At 42.8% G+C, this 14,163-nt stretch overlaps 1 protein-coding gene across 1 annotated transcript in view; it reads left to right on the top strand.

Annotated features, from left to right (window-relative positions):
- PPM1H (protein phosphatase, Mg2+/Mn2+ dependent 1H) overlaps positions 1-14,163 on the top strand; it is a 145,623-nt gene that overhangs the window by 98,403 nt on the left and 33,057 nt on the right. The window contains exons 5-6 of the mRNA XM_030014468.2: positions 4,405-4,489; positions 13,033-13,151. Of these exons, the coding sequence (XP_029870328.1) occupies positions 4,405-4,489; positions 13,033-13,151 (204 nt within the window). The remainder of the gene's footprint in view (positions 1-4,404; positions 4,490-13,032; positions 13,152-14,163) is intronic.

The following is a 14,163-nucleotide window of genomic DNA, read 5'->3' as shown; positions in this document are numbered from 1 at the left end:
GGGATATACACTAAAGCACCAAATACTGTTTTAGAAGTATAAAATCTGAATATAGAAAATAACCATATACTTAAGGTTCTGTGTGAATGCTGAAATACTCAGAAGATCATTTAGCTGATCACCATGGACTATGCAGTTGTGTCAATCCAAAAGATAAATGTAGTAGTTTCCGTAGATTCACATGCAGCCTTTTAAGCTCCTGGTGTTTCTTTTCACTTGCGTGTGACTGAGTGGATGTAGCCCACTGCACGATTTGCTGTGACTGCCAGTCCCACCTTACGCTCTGGTGCATCACTTGCTCCACATTTAGTTGTTCAGGGCACGGCTTCTCTGGATCAGAAAATGCTCAGTGAAGTGGCCAGAAGAGAGATGCAAAATCACATTTTTGTTTCTTCCATTTTAGGCTACTTCAGCTGTGTTTTGGGGACTTTTTATCCCAATATATTCCTGTTTTCTGTGAATATTTACCAGCTCTGGATTAGTGACCATACTTTCTTGTCGTGCAGAGCATTTATCTGTGAAACACGAGGGCAAGTACGATCCTGTAGTTTGTGTGGGTGGAGAGTTAGGTAGCTGGGTTCAAAAGAGGGGAGAGGACTCAGGGAAATCTATAGTTTGTTTTTAGAAGGGATCAAAATAAGTGACTTAGTGGTCTCTGTGGCCTCAAGACTTAAGAGCAGTTTCTCCTGTTTGTTTGCTCGCTGTGGGTGATGCTGTGTGGAGGGGGCATCAGAGCCACAGAGCGTGGAGGGCAATGCACCGGGGGGACAATGCAGATCTGTGACTCCCAATTTCCTATCCTGCCAAAAAAAACTTTTGTTTTTTAATTACTACTTCATTGGTGATATAAATTAATGATTGATGTGGGTCTGAAGCAACCTTGTCATCAGAGAATATTTGGTTAGTGTTGACATACTTGTTCCCTGCAAACATGAATCATCTGTCTGCCTTTGGCAGGCTTGCCCTGTGGCGCAGCTATAATGTGTTTCACCAGTGTGGCTGAAATTAAAATGTCACTATTAAACATGGCAGAATCAGATGCTCTCTGGGCACTGCATCTCATCGAGTTCTTCTTGCTTCCTATGTAGCTATTTCTGACAGTTTAATAGGACAGCTGTATTCTGGTATAAAATAATACATTCATATTCCACGGTGCGCGAGAAGCTAAATGCTTTCAGAACGCTATATCATTGCATACATGCATCTTTCATGCATGGTAGAAGCAGTAATGCCCATGTGACGCCATGTTGCTGCTTAGTCCATTAGGAAGTATAAAGTCAAAATTAATTGTCCTGCAGGACTGTATAGAGTGGGTCTCTAAAAGCAGTTGCTGGGCTGTTTGCGGCTGCTACGTCAGCCAGGCTCCCTTCCTGTGAGCAGTTATTGACTTTGGGCTATTGAATTCAGGGCTCTGGAGGTTGCTCAGTGGGAAAAGCCTTCAGTCGGTGCTTGGCAGCTCTGTCACTGTGGGGTCACGGAAAGGGCAGTTCAGTCTCCAAACCCAATTAGGGCCTGATTCGGCACCTCTTCAATCACAGGGGAAAATCCCACTGAGCAGGGTGGCTCCCCAGCCAGGCTTTTGCACCCAGCCTCTCCAGTGAGATGGCCGACAAATGTGTCCATTTTTGTCACTTGGGCCATCAGAAATACCCTTTGCTCTCATGAAATGGCTAAGCATCTGGTGCAGAAAGGCAAGAGGATAATGAGCCCACCACAGTTGAATTCAGACCAGTGACCTGTACATATATGTCTGCATCCTTCCCGTTAGTCATATCTAGAGCTGTCTAATTCCTCGGATCAAATCATTTGACTCTTATGAGCAGCTGTAACTTTCAAGTTGAATAAAGTCCAACTGCTGAAAACATTAATGAAAAACATAAAACTGAGGCTCTGTTTTACCAGGTATCAACAGCATTGCTTTAATTCCCCCCTCCAAAGATTTTTTTTTTTTTGTGCTGGGTTGTGCTTTTCATCCCAGGTGGCTGCAATTTCTAGTGAAAATAAGTTGAGCCATGAAAGGTTGACCCACTTGCCTCTGAATTGCTTTTTATATGATGTGAGTCCCTCAGGGCCCAATTCTACCCGTAGAAGTGAGAATGATAGCTATCAACATATATAGGAAGTATGTCAGTGTGCACAAAGAAAAAAGGTGAACCCCAGACTGATCTGAGTGGTCTTTAAAATACGGATTTCCTGTGAAATGGTGATTAAAGGGGAAGCAAAGAATAATTAGAAAATTAGCCTGATGCGCTAGCAGTTATATCAATGTGTGTTTTTATATTAGCTCTTGCAGACAAGCACAAGATCAGTAGATCCCTTATGACTCTCTTAAACTAGTGTGTAAAATTTGGTTAGTGTCTTATCAGCTCCTTTGATCAGTCTAGTCTAGACTGTTGCCAGAGTACTTGCTCTATACTAAACCCACAGTCCCCTTAAAAGGAGGCCTACTTAAGTGAGTCAAGTTACATATGAAAAGGTTATAAAAACTTCTCACTGTCTTTGAGTAAATGAGTCTGGTTCAAAGCCGCCGAATACCTTAGGAATTGCAAAAATAAAGAGGTGGTAGAGTTCTTAATTCGTTTTTAAATGACTGTCTCAGAAATCCAAAAGAAAAATTTTCAGCAAACCTTTATTATTTCTAATTGGACTGGCATTTTTGTAAGCCTGTAATGTATTCAGATCCCATAAAGGGGAAAAAATTCCATCAAAAATTCTGCAGAAATTTCTCTTAAGAAAGTAATGAGTTACAACTACCATGTCTGTGTCGTTTCAAGCACACAATATTGTTTTTAATTGTAGCAGTGGAGGGCCAGTGGGAGCCTTTGGTATGTCTGTTGCACTGCTGCCACCTCTAATTTCTACACAGGATTATTTGCAAGGGAGAGCTGGAAGTCCAGGAGCAGTAAATTTGTTGTCTGTCAAAGCAGAGCTGTTTTCCTCTCATCACTACAGCCTTTTTCCACCTCTCCCATTGTAGCACCATCCTGTACCTGTCTGTGGTTTGCCACATGAACCTCAGAAATGTGACCAGTTCCTTTCCTCTTTGATAATGCTTCTTCCTTTTGCATACTAGGAATAGCAGCTGATCATTTGGAGACAATTTTAGTCCAATATCGTATCCAGAAGACTTGGAAAGTTATCCAGTGCTACTAATTTTACAAAGCTGATTTGTACGCAGGCTGGTTTTCTCGAGATGCCTGTGTTTTGAATTTAGAGGTTAAGTTTTCAGTCTTCGTGTGCTACCATGTTTGGTGGTTGCATTACAGTGCCATCAGAATACCTGGCATGAAGCAATGCCAGCAAATTGATCGAATTATCAAGAGAAGTAAGCTAGCACGTAAATACCACATCAACAGGATGAAAAGATCACAGAAAGGAAACCATTTAAAACATATAGAAACTGGAATCCAAGTGGCAGTTGCTTGTTTTATCTACACCAAATTCAAGAGGAGAGCTGGTACATTGTGTTACTATCCAAACACTGAATTAATCTACTGATATTTGAGAAACGGCTCCAAAACAGGCATTAAAATCTTTGGGATGATACATAGTTCATCCAGCTCTTCGAAAGCACCAAGCGTTAGTATACTTACAGAGCTGTGTAAATAGTGGAAAGATAAAAGAACGCAATTCTGTGAGTGAATACATGACCGCAGAATGCGGTAGGAATACTGGGTAAATTTTTCCCTCTCATGACTGTGTTTCAGCCAGTGGCATTACACCAGGAAAGGATCGGACTGCGTTTTGCATGCAGCATAGCAGATTGTTAAGAGGCAACAGGCAGGTGTTTGAGAGAATTTCCTCTCAGCCATTTGCAGAAGTGTATGTGAAATCTCCTGGCTGATCTATAGTCATTCCATTACCTGTCATCTTTCAGCAGGTAACTAGTTAAATTTGTGTTAAACAGGATTTGCTTTGCCATTTCCATTTGCTGTTGGAGTAGAAATGTTCTGACATGACATATGACCAATCAATAATTGGAAAGTGCTTGCATAAGTCATTTGAAGCCAGTAGCTTAGACAGTGTCAGCCACAACTGGGATTAAAACCTGCAAAGAGTTGTTCTACAATCAGTGATTCTGCAGCATCTCCTCTGGGTGTCTGCATTTCAGTTAATAAGGATACCCTGTAGACATCAGCTGAAGTAACTCTTGCCTTTGTTGCTTGGATGTTTTTGTGAGCTCTGAAATGAACTTGGCATATACAAATATACTTTGTTATCCAGCTTAAAAGATACAGGGTAGGAATTATTATCCTGTTCTGCTGACAACTTCAGTAGAAAAGAAATGGCTTTATTTTAGTGTGACTCTGAAGAGAATAAGAGTGTGACTATACTCTGTGGTTTTCTGGGTATTTTTTACTTTTTTTTTTTTCCTGTACTGATGATGTTTTACTACTATTACAGGGCTATAATAATCCGAAATGGCGAAGTCATTCCAATGTCTTCAGAATTCACTCCAGAGACTGAACGCCAGCGACTTCAGTATCTGGTAAGAGACCTGAGGACCAAATCGGGTGCTGCTGGTGACAAGCATTGCCTGGTAATATCTAAGGTTCAGACAGATGCTGCTGAGTTACTGTGGCTCAGTGAAGGACCACATATCCGCTGAACACCAGTGACTGACCATGTATGTCTTTCAGCCATCAGCAAATGCGGAGAAAAGCCTGGTGGTGTAAATCCCAATGAAAGGAGTCTTATCTCTTCTATGAAGGCCATCAATTAGCATGGCTGTGCTTCTGTACCTTGTTCAGGGGCAGACCTTCAGCAGCATATTGGTGTTGAATAGTGAGAGCTCAAACATAGAGCTAACAAGCCACAGAGGTATTTCAATCCATCCCAGTGTTTACTGTGTGACAGTGTAAAATACCACAGACTGCTCTTTGTGTGTGTGTGAATGATACTGCAGGGTGTTATTCATTTGCTCTAATAGTATGCCAATAGTATTTCAAGCAGGGAAAAGATATCCAACTTAGAGGTGATCTCAGTGAGCATTAGTAGCTGCAGGATAGGATGGGTGAAGAAAGACTAGTTTTATTTGGTGTAGCAGCACCCATAAAGCTGGAACAGGGTGACTAGCTGAGGACATGTGGAATGTTTTATACACCAAGTTGCATTGGCTCATAAACTGCCCAAGAAACGTAAGTCAAAATACATGGTGTTATTTTTCATGCATACAATCCTGTTACTTTTTAAGTTTTTCATCAATGGTCAGATCAGTTGGTGGAAGTTATAGAATCACAGAATCATAGAATCATTTAGATTGGAAAAGACCTTCAAGATCATCGAGTCCAACCATCATCCATGCCCACTAAACCATGTTACTAAACGATGTCCTGAAGTACCCTGTCCACTCGCTTTTTGAATATCTCCAGGGATGGTGACTCAACCACTTCCCTGGGCAGCCTATTCCAATGCCTGACAACCCTCTCAGTAAAGAAATTTTTCCTAATCTCTAACCTAAATCTCCCTTGCCGCAGCATGAGGCCATTTCCTCTTGTCCTACCTCCAGCCACCTGACAGCAGAGACCAGCACCCACCTCACTACAACCCCCTTTCAGGTAGTTGTAGAGAGCGATAAGGTCTCCCCTCAGCCTCCTCTTTTCTAGACTGAACAGCCCCAGTTCCCTCAGCCGCTCCTCGTAAGACTTGTGCTCCAGGCCCCTCACCAACTTGGTTGCCCTCCTCTGAACACGCTCCAGCAGCTCAATGTCTTTCCTGGCGTGAGGGGCCCAAAACTGAACACAGGACTCGAGGTGCGGCCTCACCAGTGCCGAGTACAGGGGAACAACCACCTCCCTGCTCCTGCTGGCCACACTATTTCTGATACAGGCTCGGATGCGATTGGCCTTCTTGGCCACCTGGGCACACTGCTGGCTCCTACTCAGCCGGCTGTCAACCAGCACACCCAGGTCTTTCTCTGCTGGGCAGCTTTCCAGCCACTCTTCCCCAAGCCTGTAGCGCCGCATGGGGTTGCCGTGACCGAAGTGCAGGACCCGGCACTTGGCCTTGTTGAACTTCATACAGTTGGCCTCAGCCCATCGATCCAGCCTGTCCAGATCTCTTAGTAGAGCCTCCCTACCCTCAAGCAGATCGACCCTGCCCCCCAACTTGGTGTGGTCTGCCAACTTACTGAGGGTGCACTCGATCCCCTCATCCAAATCATCGATAAAGATATTAAACAGAACAGGGCCCAACACCGAGCCCTGGGGAACACCACTTGTGACCCGCCGCCAACTGGATTTCACCCCATTCACCGCTACCCTCTGGGCTCGACCATCCAGCCAGTTTTTCACCCAGCGAAGAGTGCACTTACCCAGGCCACGAGACGCCAGTTTCTCAAGGAGTATGCCATGAGAGACAGTGTCAAAGGCCTTGCTGAAGTCCGGGTAGATAACATCCACAGCCTTTCCCTCATCCACTAGGCGGGTCACCTGGTCATAGAAGGAGATCAGGTTGGTCAAGCAGGACCTGCCTTTCGTAAACCCATGGGCTGACTGGGCCTGATCCCCTTCTTATCCTGGACTTGCCATGGGAGTGCTCTCAAGACAAACCGTTCCATAATCTTCCCCGGTACCGAGGTCAACCCAGTTGGTTGGCTGTTTGTCAAAATGTCATTCCTAACATGGCCAAGAGATTTTTTTTTTTTTTTTTTTTTTTTTTTTTTGTGCTTCTTCTGGCCTCCTGCTTTTTATTCTTAGAAATTGAAGTTTAAGCCGAGGCAGGCTCACTGTCAGCTTTGCCTGACGTGAGGTGGACAGGCCAAGGCTAGTGGTCTTCCCTGGTCTTAAGGTGTCTCTTACCTTCAGCCTGGCCCAAGCACTGTGGTTTGAAACTAGGCAAAATGCCAGTGGTTGAAGGCAGGGGTGGAAGGTTTTGAAGAAAAATTGTAAATGTTTCCGCACTTGTCACGATTGATTTTTAGTCAGGTACACTGGCTTGAAGCTGAAAATTTTAGAGGAAGTACTGCTTTGGGAGTATTCTTATTCAGGGAAACAAATGGAAAAAAGGCCTAATAAATATTTACAGTTCAGTTACATTTAAAGTAATTTGTTTGCCTTTAAAATAAAAGGTATCTTTAGTATCTAGGGAGTCTGCTACTTCTGTAGGAAATACAAGATAAAGCATTGCCTACAAGGGATTTTTTTCTCTTTTGATGTCCTTTCTGACTTATATTTGAAAACAGCAGCTGATCTGAAAAGCATTTCTGCTGTTCCCTTTGGAAAATTCCTTTACCTTTGTTTATTTTAATTCTGTGTGTAACAAATATGCCAGGGCCATGGATATCATGTTCAAAGAAAATACATGCAAGTCAGCAAGAGCGGGAAACAAAATTAGAGATAATTTCAAACATAACATTCTGTAAATAACATTTTTACTCTAGTGTTTAAAAATAAAAAAGACGACTCCAAATTTCTTACAAGGTTGGCGTAAACATTACACTCCAAAGGTTGCATCTGTCTTGCTGATTAGATCCCAAATAATTTTCCTTACTCACCTTGGCTGTCCCCAGGTTCTGCTATCAGTCTATTGCACCATCAGCATCTCTCTTCTGCTGTTCTTATCTGCAACTTCCTTTGGATTTATTTTCTTATTTGCAGTTAAAGCTGAGTTTCTTTGTTTCAAACATGTTGTACTGCCACTGCTCTTCCTGCACAATAGGAAGAAAATCACTTAATCATTTTAGCATTAATATTTTACTTGGTAAATGCAGAGATACTGTTCACTGTGGTGAAGTTACTGCACAGGCAAAGGGAGGGTATGGATTTGCAGCCTGCGGGCTACAACGTTGGTTCCCTGTGCAGTAGACACTGTTAGCACAGCCAGGGCGAAGGAGCTTTCCTCTGTCTTTAGTGCCTGTTTGATTGCTTTTGCCACACATGACGTTGGTTTAGGTCCTCTTTTCTAGGGCCTAATTTCCATGTGCACTTATCCCATGTGCGGGATAATGAGTTGTTCAGGTCATGTGAGCATCGCTATATCAAGTTCTCCAGCCTAGTCTTAGACAAAACTGTGCTTCAGCTAGTACTGGTTGAGTAACTGGGCAGGGGGAAATAAAGGTGTTTTCCTATCCAGCTCCCACTTTAATGCAAGTTTATTGCCATGTATCCAAGAATGGCCTTGGGCATAGGCCTCTGGCATGGCAACCTCAAAAGAACAAGTTGACTACCCAGTCATTCTGACTTTTGAGCAGCTCTGGGCATGGTCATCCCTCTGTCTCTACTGCACCCTCTTTTTTTGCAGTGGAGGGACAGCATACAGCTGCAGATTTCAGGCAGGCCATGTGGCAGAGGCAGACTTCTGTGTCAGGGGACTTGCAAGAGTATTGCAGAAGGCAATCAATCCTTCAGTCAGAGAGCACCTCTTAAGATTTAAGGTGTGAAAGTCTTGCACCAGTATTCCCTTGGTCTTTCAGCTTCTGTAGAGGTTCAGTGCACCATACTGCTTCCCTTCCACTGGCAGGCATTCATGAGCCTCCTTTTCTTTTGAATTTTTTGTGTCTCTTTTCTTTTTAGCACTGTGGCAGGAGAGCTCCACACAGCGCCTACCCCAGGAAAGCCCTGACTTCCCGTATTGGTGTGTCTTGAGGCAAAAAAAACCCCAGCATTGTCTGGGAACTGCCCTGGTACACTGAGCAGTTGTGCAGGCAGCAACTGCCAAAGGCAATTTTCCTTTCATCTTCTGAGGAGACTATTAATTTCAGTCATGATAGTCTAAATTGCAACAGGAAATGGTATAGATTTTGTTACTTATTCCCTTGGAAAATGTGTTTAAAATGAATGATGAATGAGTGTATTGCAGATGGGTGTATTTCTGTATGTTATCAAAGTTGCACTTTGAAGATGTCATGTGAGGTCAGCGTGGTGTTACTGCATACCATGTCCGTGTGTGTAGCCAGGCAGTGCCCCAGAAGAGACTGGGTGGCCATCAGTGGCAGTGAACAGTGGATGCTCTTTGTGTTTGGCACCACTCAAAGGTTTATGAGCCCGGACAGGCCTGAGTTCAAAGAGGACCTATTCTTATTTCATTGTTGAGGTGAGGATTAAGTGATAGTAACTTACCTGCTGAAGGATGTTTGGGCAACCCAAGCCTGAAGAGAAAATGAACCTAGATCTCCTAAATGTCAGTTCAGTGCTTCAATTACAAGTCAGATGTGTCTTAATTCTCTTACAGTTTGTGGCCTCCTGCATCACCCAGCGTAGGATTGCTTTGGCCATCTGGCACATTGCGTAATTCTGTGGTAAAAGAGATGTGTGGTTTTATGGAAAGGGTCCTGCCCTTTCATAAGAGGAGAGACCAATCCAGGGGTGGATTTGGCTCCCTCTTTCCTTATACCACCATCTCCTTTAGTTTTAACCTCTGTTTAGCTTAAATGTGTCCATATGATAATGGCTGAGTAATTTGCAAAACTTCTGGACACATTGTGCTGTGGATGCTGTTGTGAGCCGTAGTCCCATATAGTAGAATATGGGAGAAGATAGCACAATATGATAAGAGGATAAAGTTGTAAGATATAGTTGATGTAGGGGAAACAGCAGTTCTGAAAATAACACAGAATACAGTGAAACAAACAGCTAGTGCTGGTGATGTCCCAGAGCGGTGTGTACTGGAGGAGCTGGAAAAGGCATCAGCAGGCCTTATCGAGGTACGATAAGATACACGGAGTGTTCTCTGCCACCTAATTAACTGACACACTAGTGTGTAAGTCTAGGTTTATCTTAATTCATGTTTGCTTTGCTGATCACCAGGAAACACAGCAGGAAGTAAATGGCCTTTTGAAAGAAACGTGAGTAATATTTCCTTAAGCAGGCTCTATTTTAAACAACTAATGTTGAATGTAATACATCTAGCCACAAAATACACCATAAAATGGCAAGGTACCAAAAACACATGATGCAGACTATGCCAGATTTATGCCAAAAAAACTGTAATAGCTTCTGAAAGAAAAATGATGGAAAATATTCCAGTTCCATAACACAGAATAACAATGTTGTCTGAACTTACCTCGTAAGGATATAGAAAGTGTTTGGTAGTCACTCTTTATTAAATTTTAAGTTCTTTGAATGGTGTTTCTGATCTGAGGTTCTTGCAAATCGAGACTAAACAAATGAAAAAATGGAAAATATGGTGCCTCGTCACCGATTAAATTCTTTTGGTCAGTTCACTTACCATTTTTTTTCTCCTTTGATCACTTGAGGGGATTTCATGGTGTCTGCTTGTATATCTACTTGAAAGATCTGTAGATTTTTAAAGTGTTGGTTTTTTTATATTTTCTGATTCTTCTGCCCAGCACATTTTGATTGGGGTGGAGAGGGACAAGAGTCCTGCTTTGTAGTAAATGGAGAACAGTTCTCAACAAACCCAACTGGAAGTTGCAGCTGAGTTTTGTAGTAGAACATTCTTCTCTCTGTAGAATTACCAGTGAAGCATCAAAAATAACTGTTAAAAAGAAAAGGGTAAAAAATACAGAAAATGAAAAAAAAAAAAAAAAAAGCAGCCCAAAAAAATCCCCTTTTCTTCACATAAGAATTCAGCTCACAGGCATCAGAAGCTTCCAAATTGCTCTTTTCCCTCTGTTCCACTGACGCCAAAAATATTAGAATCAAGTTAAGATCCCTGGACTGTAAATCAAGCATTGAGGCTTGGCTGCGGAAGAGAAATCTTATTTGAACATTAGCAGTCCACTGGTAACTCTGCCAGCTTTATTAATCTTATTTCACTTGTGACCTCAGACTTTCCATCTGAGTAAATCTTTATGAAATGCAGTCTCTCCCAATCGCTTTACCTTTTCAATAAAGGAAATTCTTGTTTTCAAGGGGGAAAGTGCTAAAAGCCTGTAACTTTTTTTCTTCTGGACCTATGATCCAGCCTAATAAGTAGTCTCATAATCTAAAGGTTAAATAACTTCATTTTGATGTCAGGTATGAGGTTTTTTTGCTTGAAATAAGACTTCTTGTTTTGTAGGCAGGCAACAGTAGTCTTTAGCTAGAAGTGGTTTGTAATGATTTAATCAAGATAGGCTGTGCGTTTTTAAAAGTGAACTGAATTGCACTTTCAAAGCAGACTGACTTCATTGTTTACAATATCATAGACTAGAAAGAATTAAAAAAATACCAAAAAAAGTCCAGCGCTCTGCTGTCAGTGTGTAACAGTACATCAAATAAATCATTAGGGATGTTCCATCTTTTTTGCAATGGGAATGAAAAGAAATAAAAATTAAAAGTTTATGTGTACTTTTAAATAAAGAATCCAGAGTTCTGGAGGTGTGAAAAGCCTCATCTGGACTAATACTGCTAGAGCTCTCAGAAGTCACTAGTGCTTCTCAACCATTTCTGTAATGAGGAACAGTGATCCCATTAGAGGGTCTTTGAAAACAATATTTGGGTGGGGGAGGTTACCTTGGCTGATTGTACACTGCAGGAAGAAAAGGTAATTCCCTTAACTGTACCCGGAGAGAGAATTTGATGGAGCTCCTGTTCCAGGAAGGGATCACAATGTCAAGATCACACTTCCGTGCTTGAAAGCCACCTCTTGAAAGCAGAATCCAATCTTGTTGGCTACACACAGCAATCTCCCTCAGCCCTGTTTCAGGCGAGCTCGAGGTGTTTTCTGGAAGAATGTCTGGCGACGGGAACAGGGACAAGCTGATGGAAGGTTAGCACAGTGATGTGCTGAGCCTGATCCAACTCCTATTAAATTGAATGGGAGCAGGCTCGACCCTTAAATGCAGGAAATGTTTTATTGTGAACTATCTGCATGATAGCTGCCAGGTGGATCAATAAGGGCTTCCACTGCTTCCTGCCGCTCACCTTTGATGAGCGCTAGATTTATGACAAACCCACAAACTAAAGCCAGCTCATTTGGTCTGCCCTGATGGCAGCTGCTGCTGGAGATAAGACAGACTTTATTGCCTTAACTGGCTGGATAAGGAAAAAGAGTTATCTGCAGAAAGGTTAAGAAACGCAACTTTTTTCAGTTCCCTAGCCAATTTGACTGTCTTCAGAAGAGCTTGCCCCCAACGCGGCTTTGGGGAGGGAGGGAGAAAGGCTTGTTTATGCAAATACTAAAGAAAAATGAGTGAGGTTTATTTCAGAAGGAAGAAATACAGTATGTTTAGGATTAACCTATCGTGTCGGGTAATCTGTGTATAAATCCAAACCAAAAATGTGTGCAGTGGACAAAGAGCCTCGCGATGCTCTCGAGTACGGTCAGCTCTGGAGAGCATGAGCCCCGGGCAGGGCTCTGGCAAAGAAGCCACCCAGCATCTGCAGAGCAGCACACCAGAAAGGGCAGCAGCAGCAGCGGCGTTTGAATGTTAACGCCATCAAAAACATTAGTTGTGGTTGTGACACAAAACTGCTGCTGCTTTTCTTAAAGTCTATTCTGCATGAAGGAAGTAGGTTTTACAAAACAAGAAAATAAAGTGCTCTGCAACTTGTGTTTATCTGCAGTGTCACGTGTGATCGGGTGCAGCACACTGAGCAGGTAAAAGGGAACATTTTTTTTAAGGCAGTGACAATTAAAGTGTGGTAGTAATATTAGGTTGTGTGCGTTGTTGGCATAGCTGAACTGGGAGTCAAAAAAGCTTAAGCTTCACTCCACACACACCCCTCCAAGTCTCTGCATGCTCCATGGCTTCGTCCTTTGATTGTTCCCTGCAGTCAGGTCACTGACTTACAAAAGGAGACGTGTTCTGTTTTATGAAGCCCTGCAGACTCCTTCAGGGTCAGTGGATGAGGCATACTTTAGACATCCCAAATGTTGAGGAGAAGGGAGAAGTGAAGGAATTTGAGGGCAAGCGGACGGCTTCCCATAAGGCTGCTGCCGGACACCAGGCAGTGTCAGAACTGGTGTATGTACACATAGTTTGTTGAAACAGAGCTCATCATCTTCCTTGTTTAAAAAGGAGGCGGGGGGGGGGGAATGCGTGTGAGAAGGGAGCGGGAAGGGATGGTAATGCTACCTCGTTAAAAATAGATGATGTCTTGTTTTATGATGTTCGTGTAGTATCTGTGGCTTGGTTTCTGCCCACAGGCTTACATGCAGCCCCACTTGCTGGGAAATGAGTTCACACATTTAGAGTTTCCACGGAGGGTGCAGCGCAAGGAAGTTGGAAAGAGGATGCTCTACCGTGACTTCAACATGACTGGCTGGTAAGAATGTGTCCTTCTCAGCACAGGGTCAGCCTTCTCCCCAACCAATGCCTGCTTTGTATATGTCTTTGATTAGTGTAAACTGCATCAAACGTGGAAGTGTAGGCCTGCGTACTGAAGGGAAAGGTATTTCCTTCTTTCATATGTATTTTTCTTTTAGAAGTTAACATTTTAAATAAGTCGAACTCCCTCTGGAGCCAGAACCTCGGTTCATTTTAACGTGTGAGCACTCAAAGCGGAGCAAACACATGAAGAGGAAGACATGCCAGGGGATCTTCCTGAAAGCTAAACAACTTTCCTATCTTGAAAGTAGCTTTTTATAGAATCTGGATCAGTGGGCCATCATGCCTTTGCATGCTGAGGAATGCTTGCGGAAGGGAAGAGCTGCCTCCCATACTCCAGTGCATCTGACCCCTGATTTGGGTAACGCTTGAGGAATTGTTTTAGAGATGGGCCTATCTGAATAAAAGTCATAGCCAGTCTAAAATGAAAAGGCTTGAATGAACAGCATTGACTTAATGAAGTGAAGACAGGAAGAACGATGAGTTTTTTGTCTCTGGCTAAATGTCTTCATTGTTTTGTGTCAGTTCAAGAGGCTCCTTCTCAAGTGACTCACACTGACTTAGAGAAGCCCTAATCCTTGCTGTTGTGGGTCTTTGTGTGACCTATAAAGGCAAAGGTCCCATATATGCAAATGGTCTTCACTTCCATGCTGTTTGTGTTTTAGCATCCTTAGCAAATGTCCTTTCAGGAAAGGAAAGAATGGAGGGGGTTAAAAAGCATGAACTCTTGTAGGTTTGGAGGCTTGGATGTTCCTATGCAACTACAACTCCACATGCTTCTGATTTGTCCCATGCTTTATAAACCATAAATATAATGATGTTTTAATGGCAGAATAATGATCTAAGTTTAATATTATCTGGAGTGTTTGTGCAGAACATGTTAATCTGGGAATAACCATCATTGTCTATCATCTTGAACAGATGCTAGTAGAATATGCAGTCTCACCCTG

This window comes from Aquila chrysaetos, chromosome 5, assembly GCF_900496995.4.
Source record: "Aquila chrysaetos chrysaetos chromosome 5, bAquChr1.4, whole genome shotgun sequence".
Taxonomy (NCBI): Eukaryota; Metazoa; Chordata; class Aves; order Accipitriformes; family Accipitridae; genus Aquila; species Aquila chrysaetos.
Note: the sequence above shows the minus strand (reverse complement) of the source record. Positions and strands in the feature narration are given on the sequence as shown.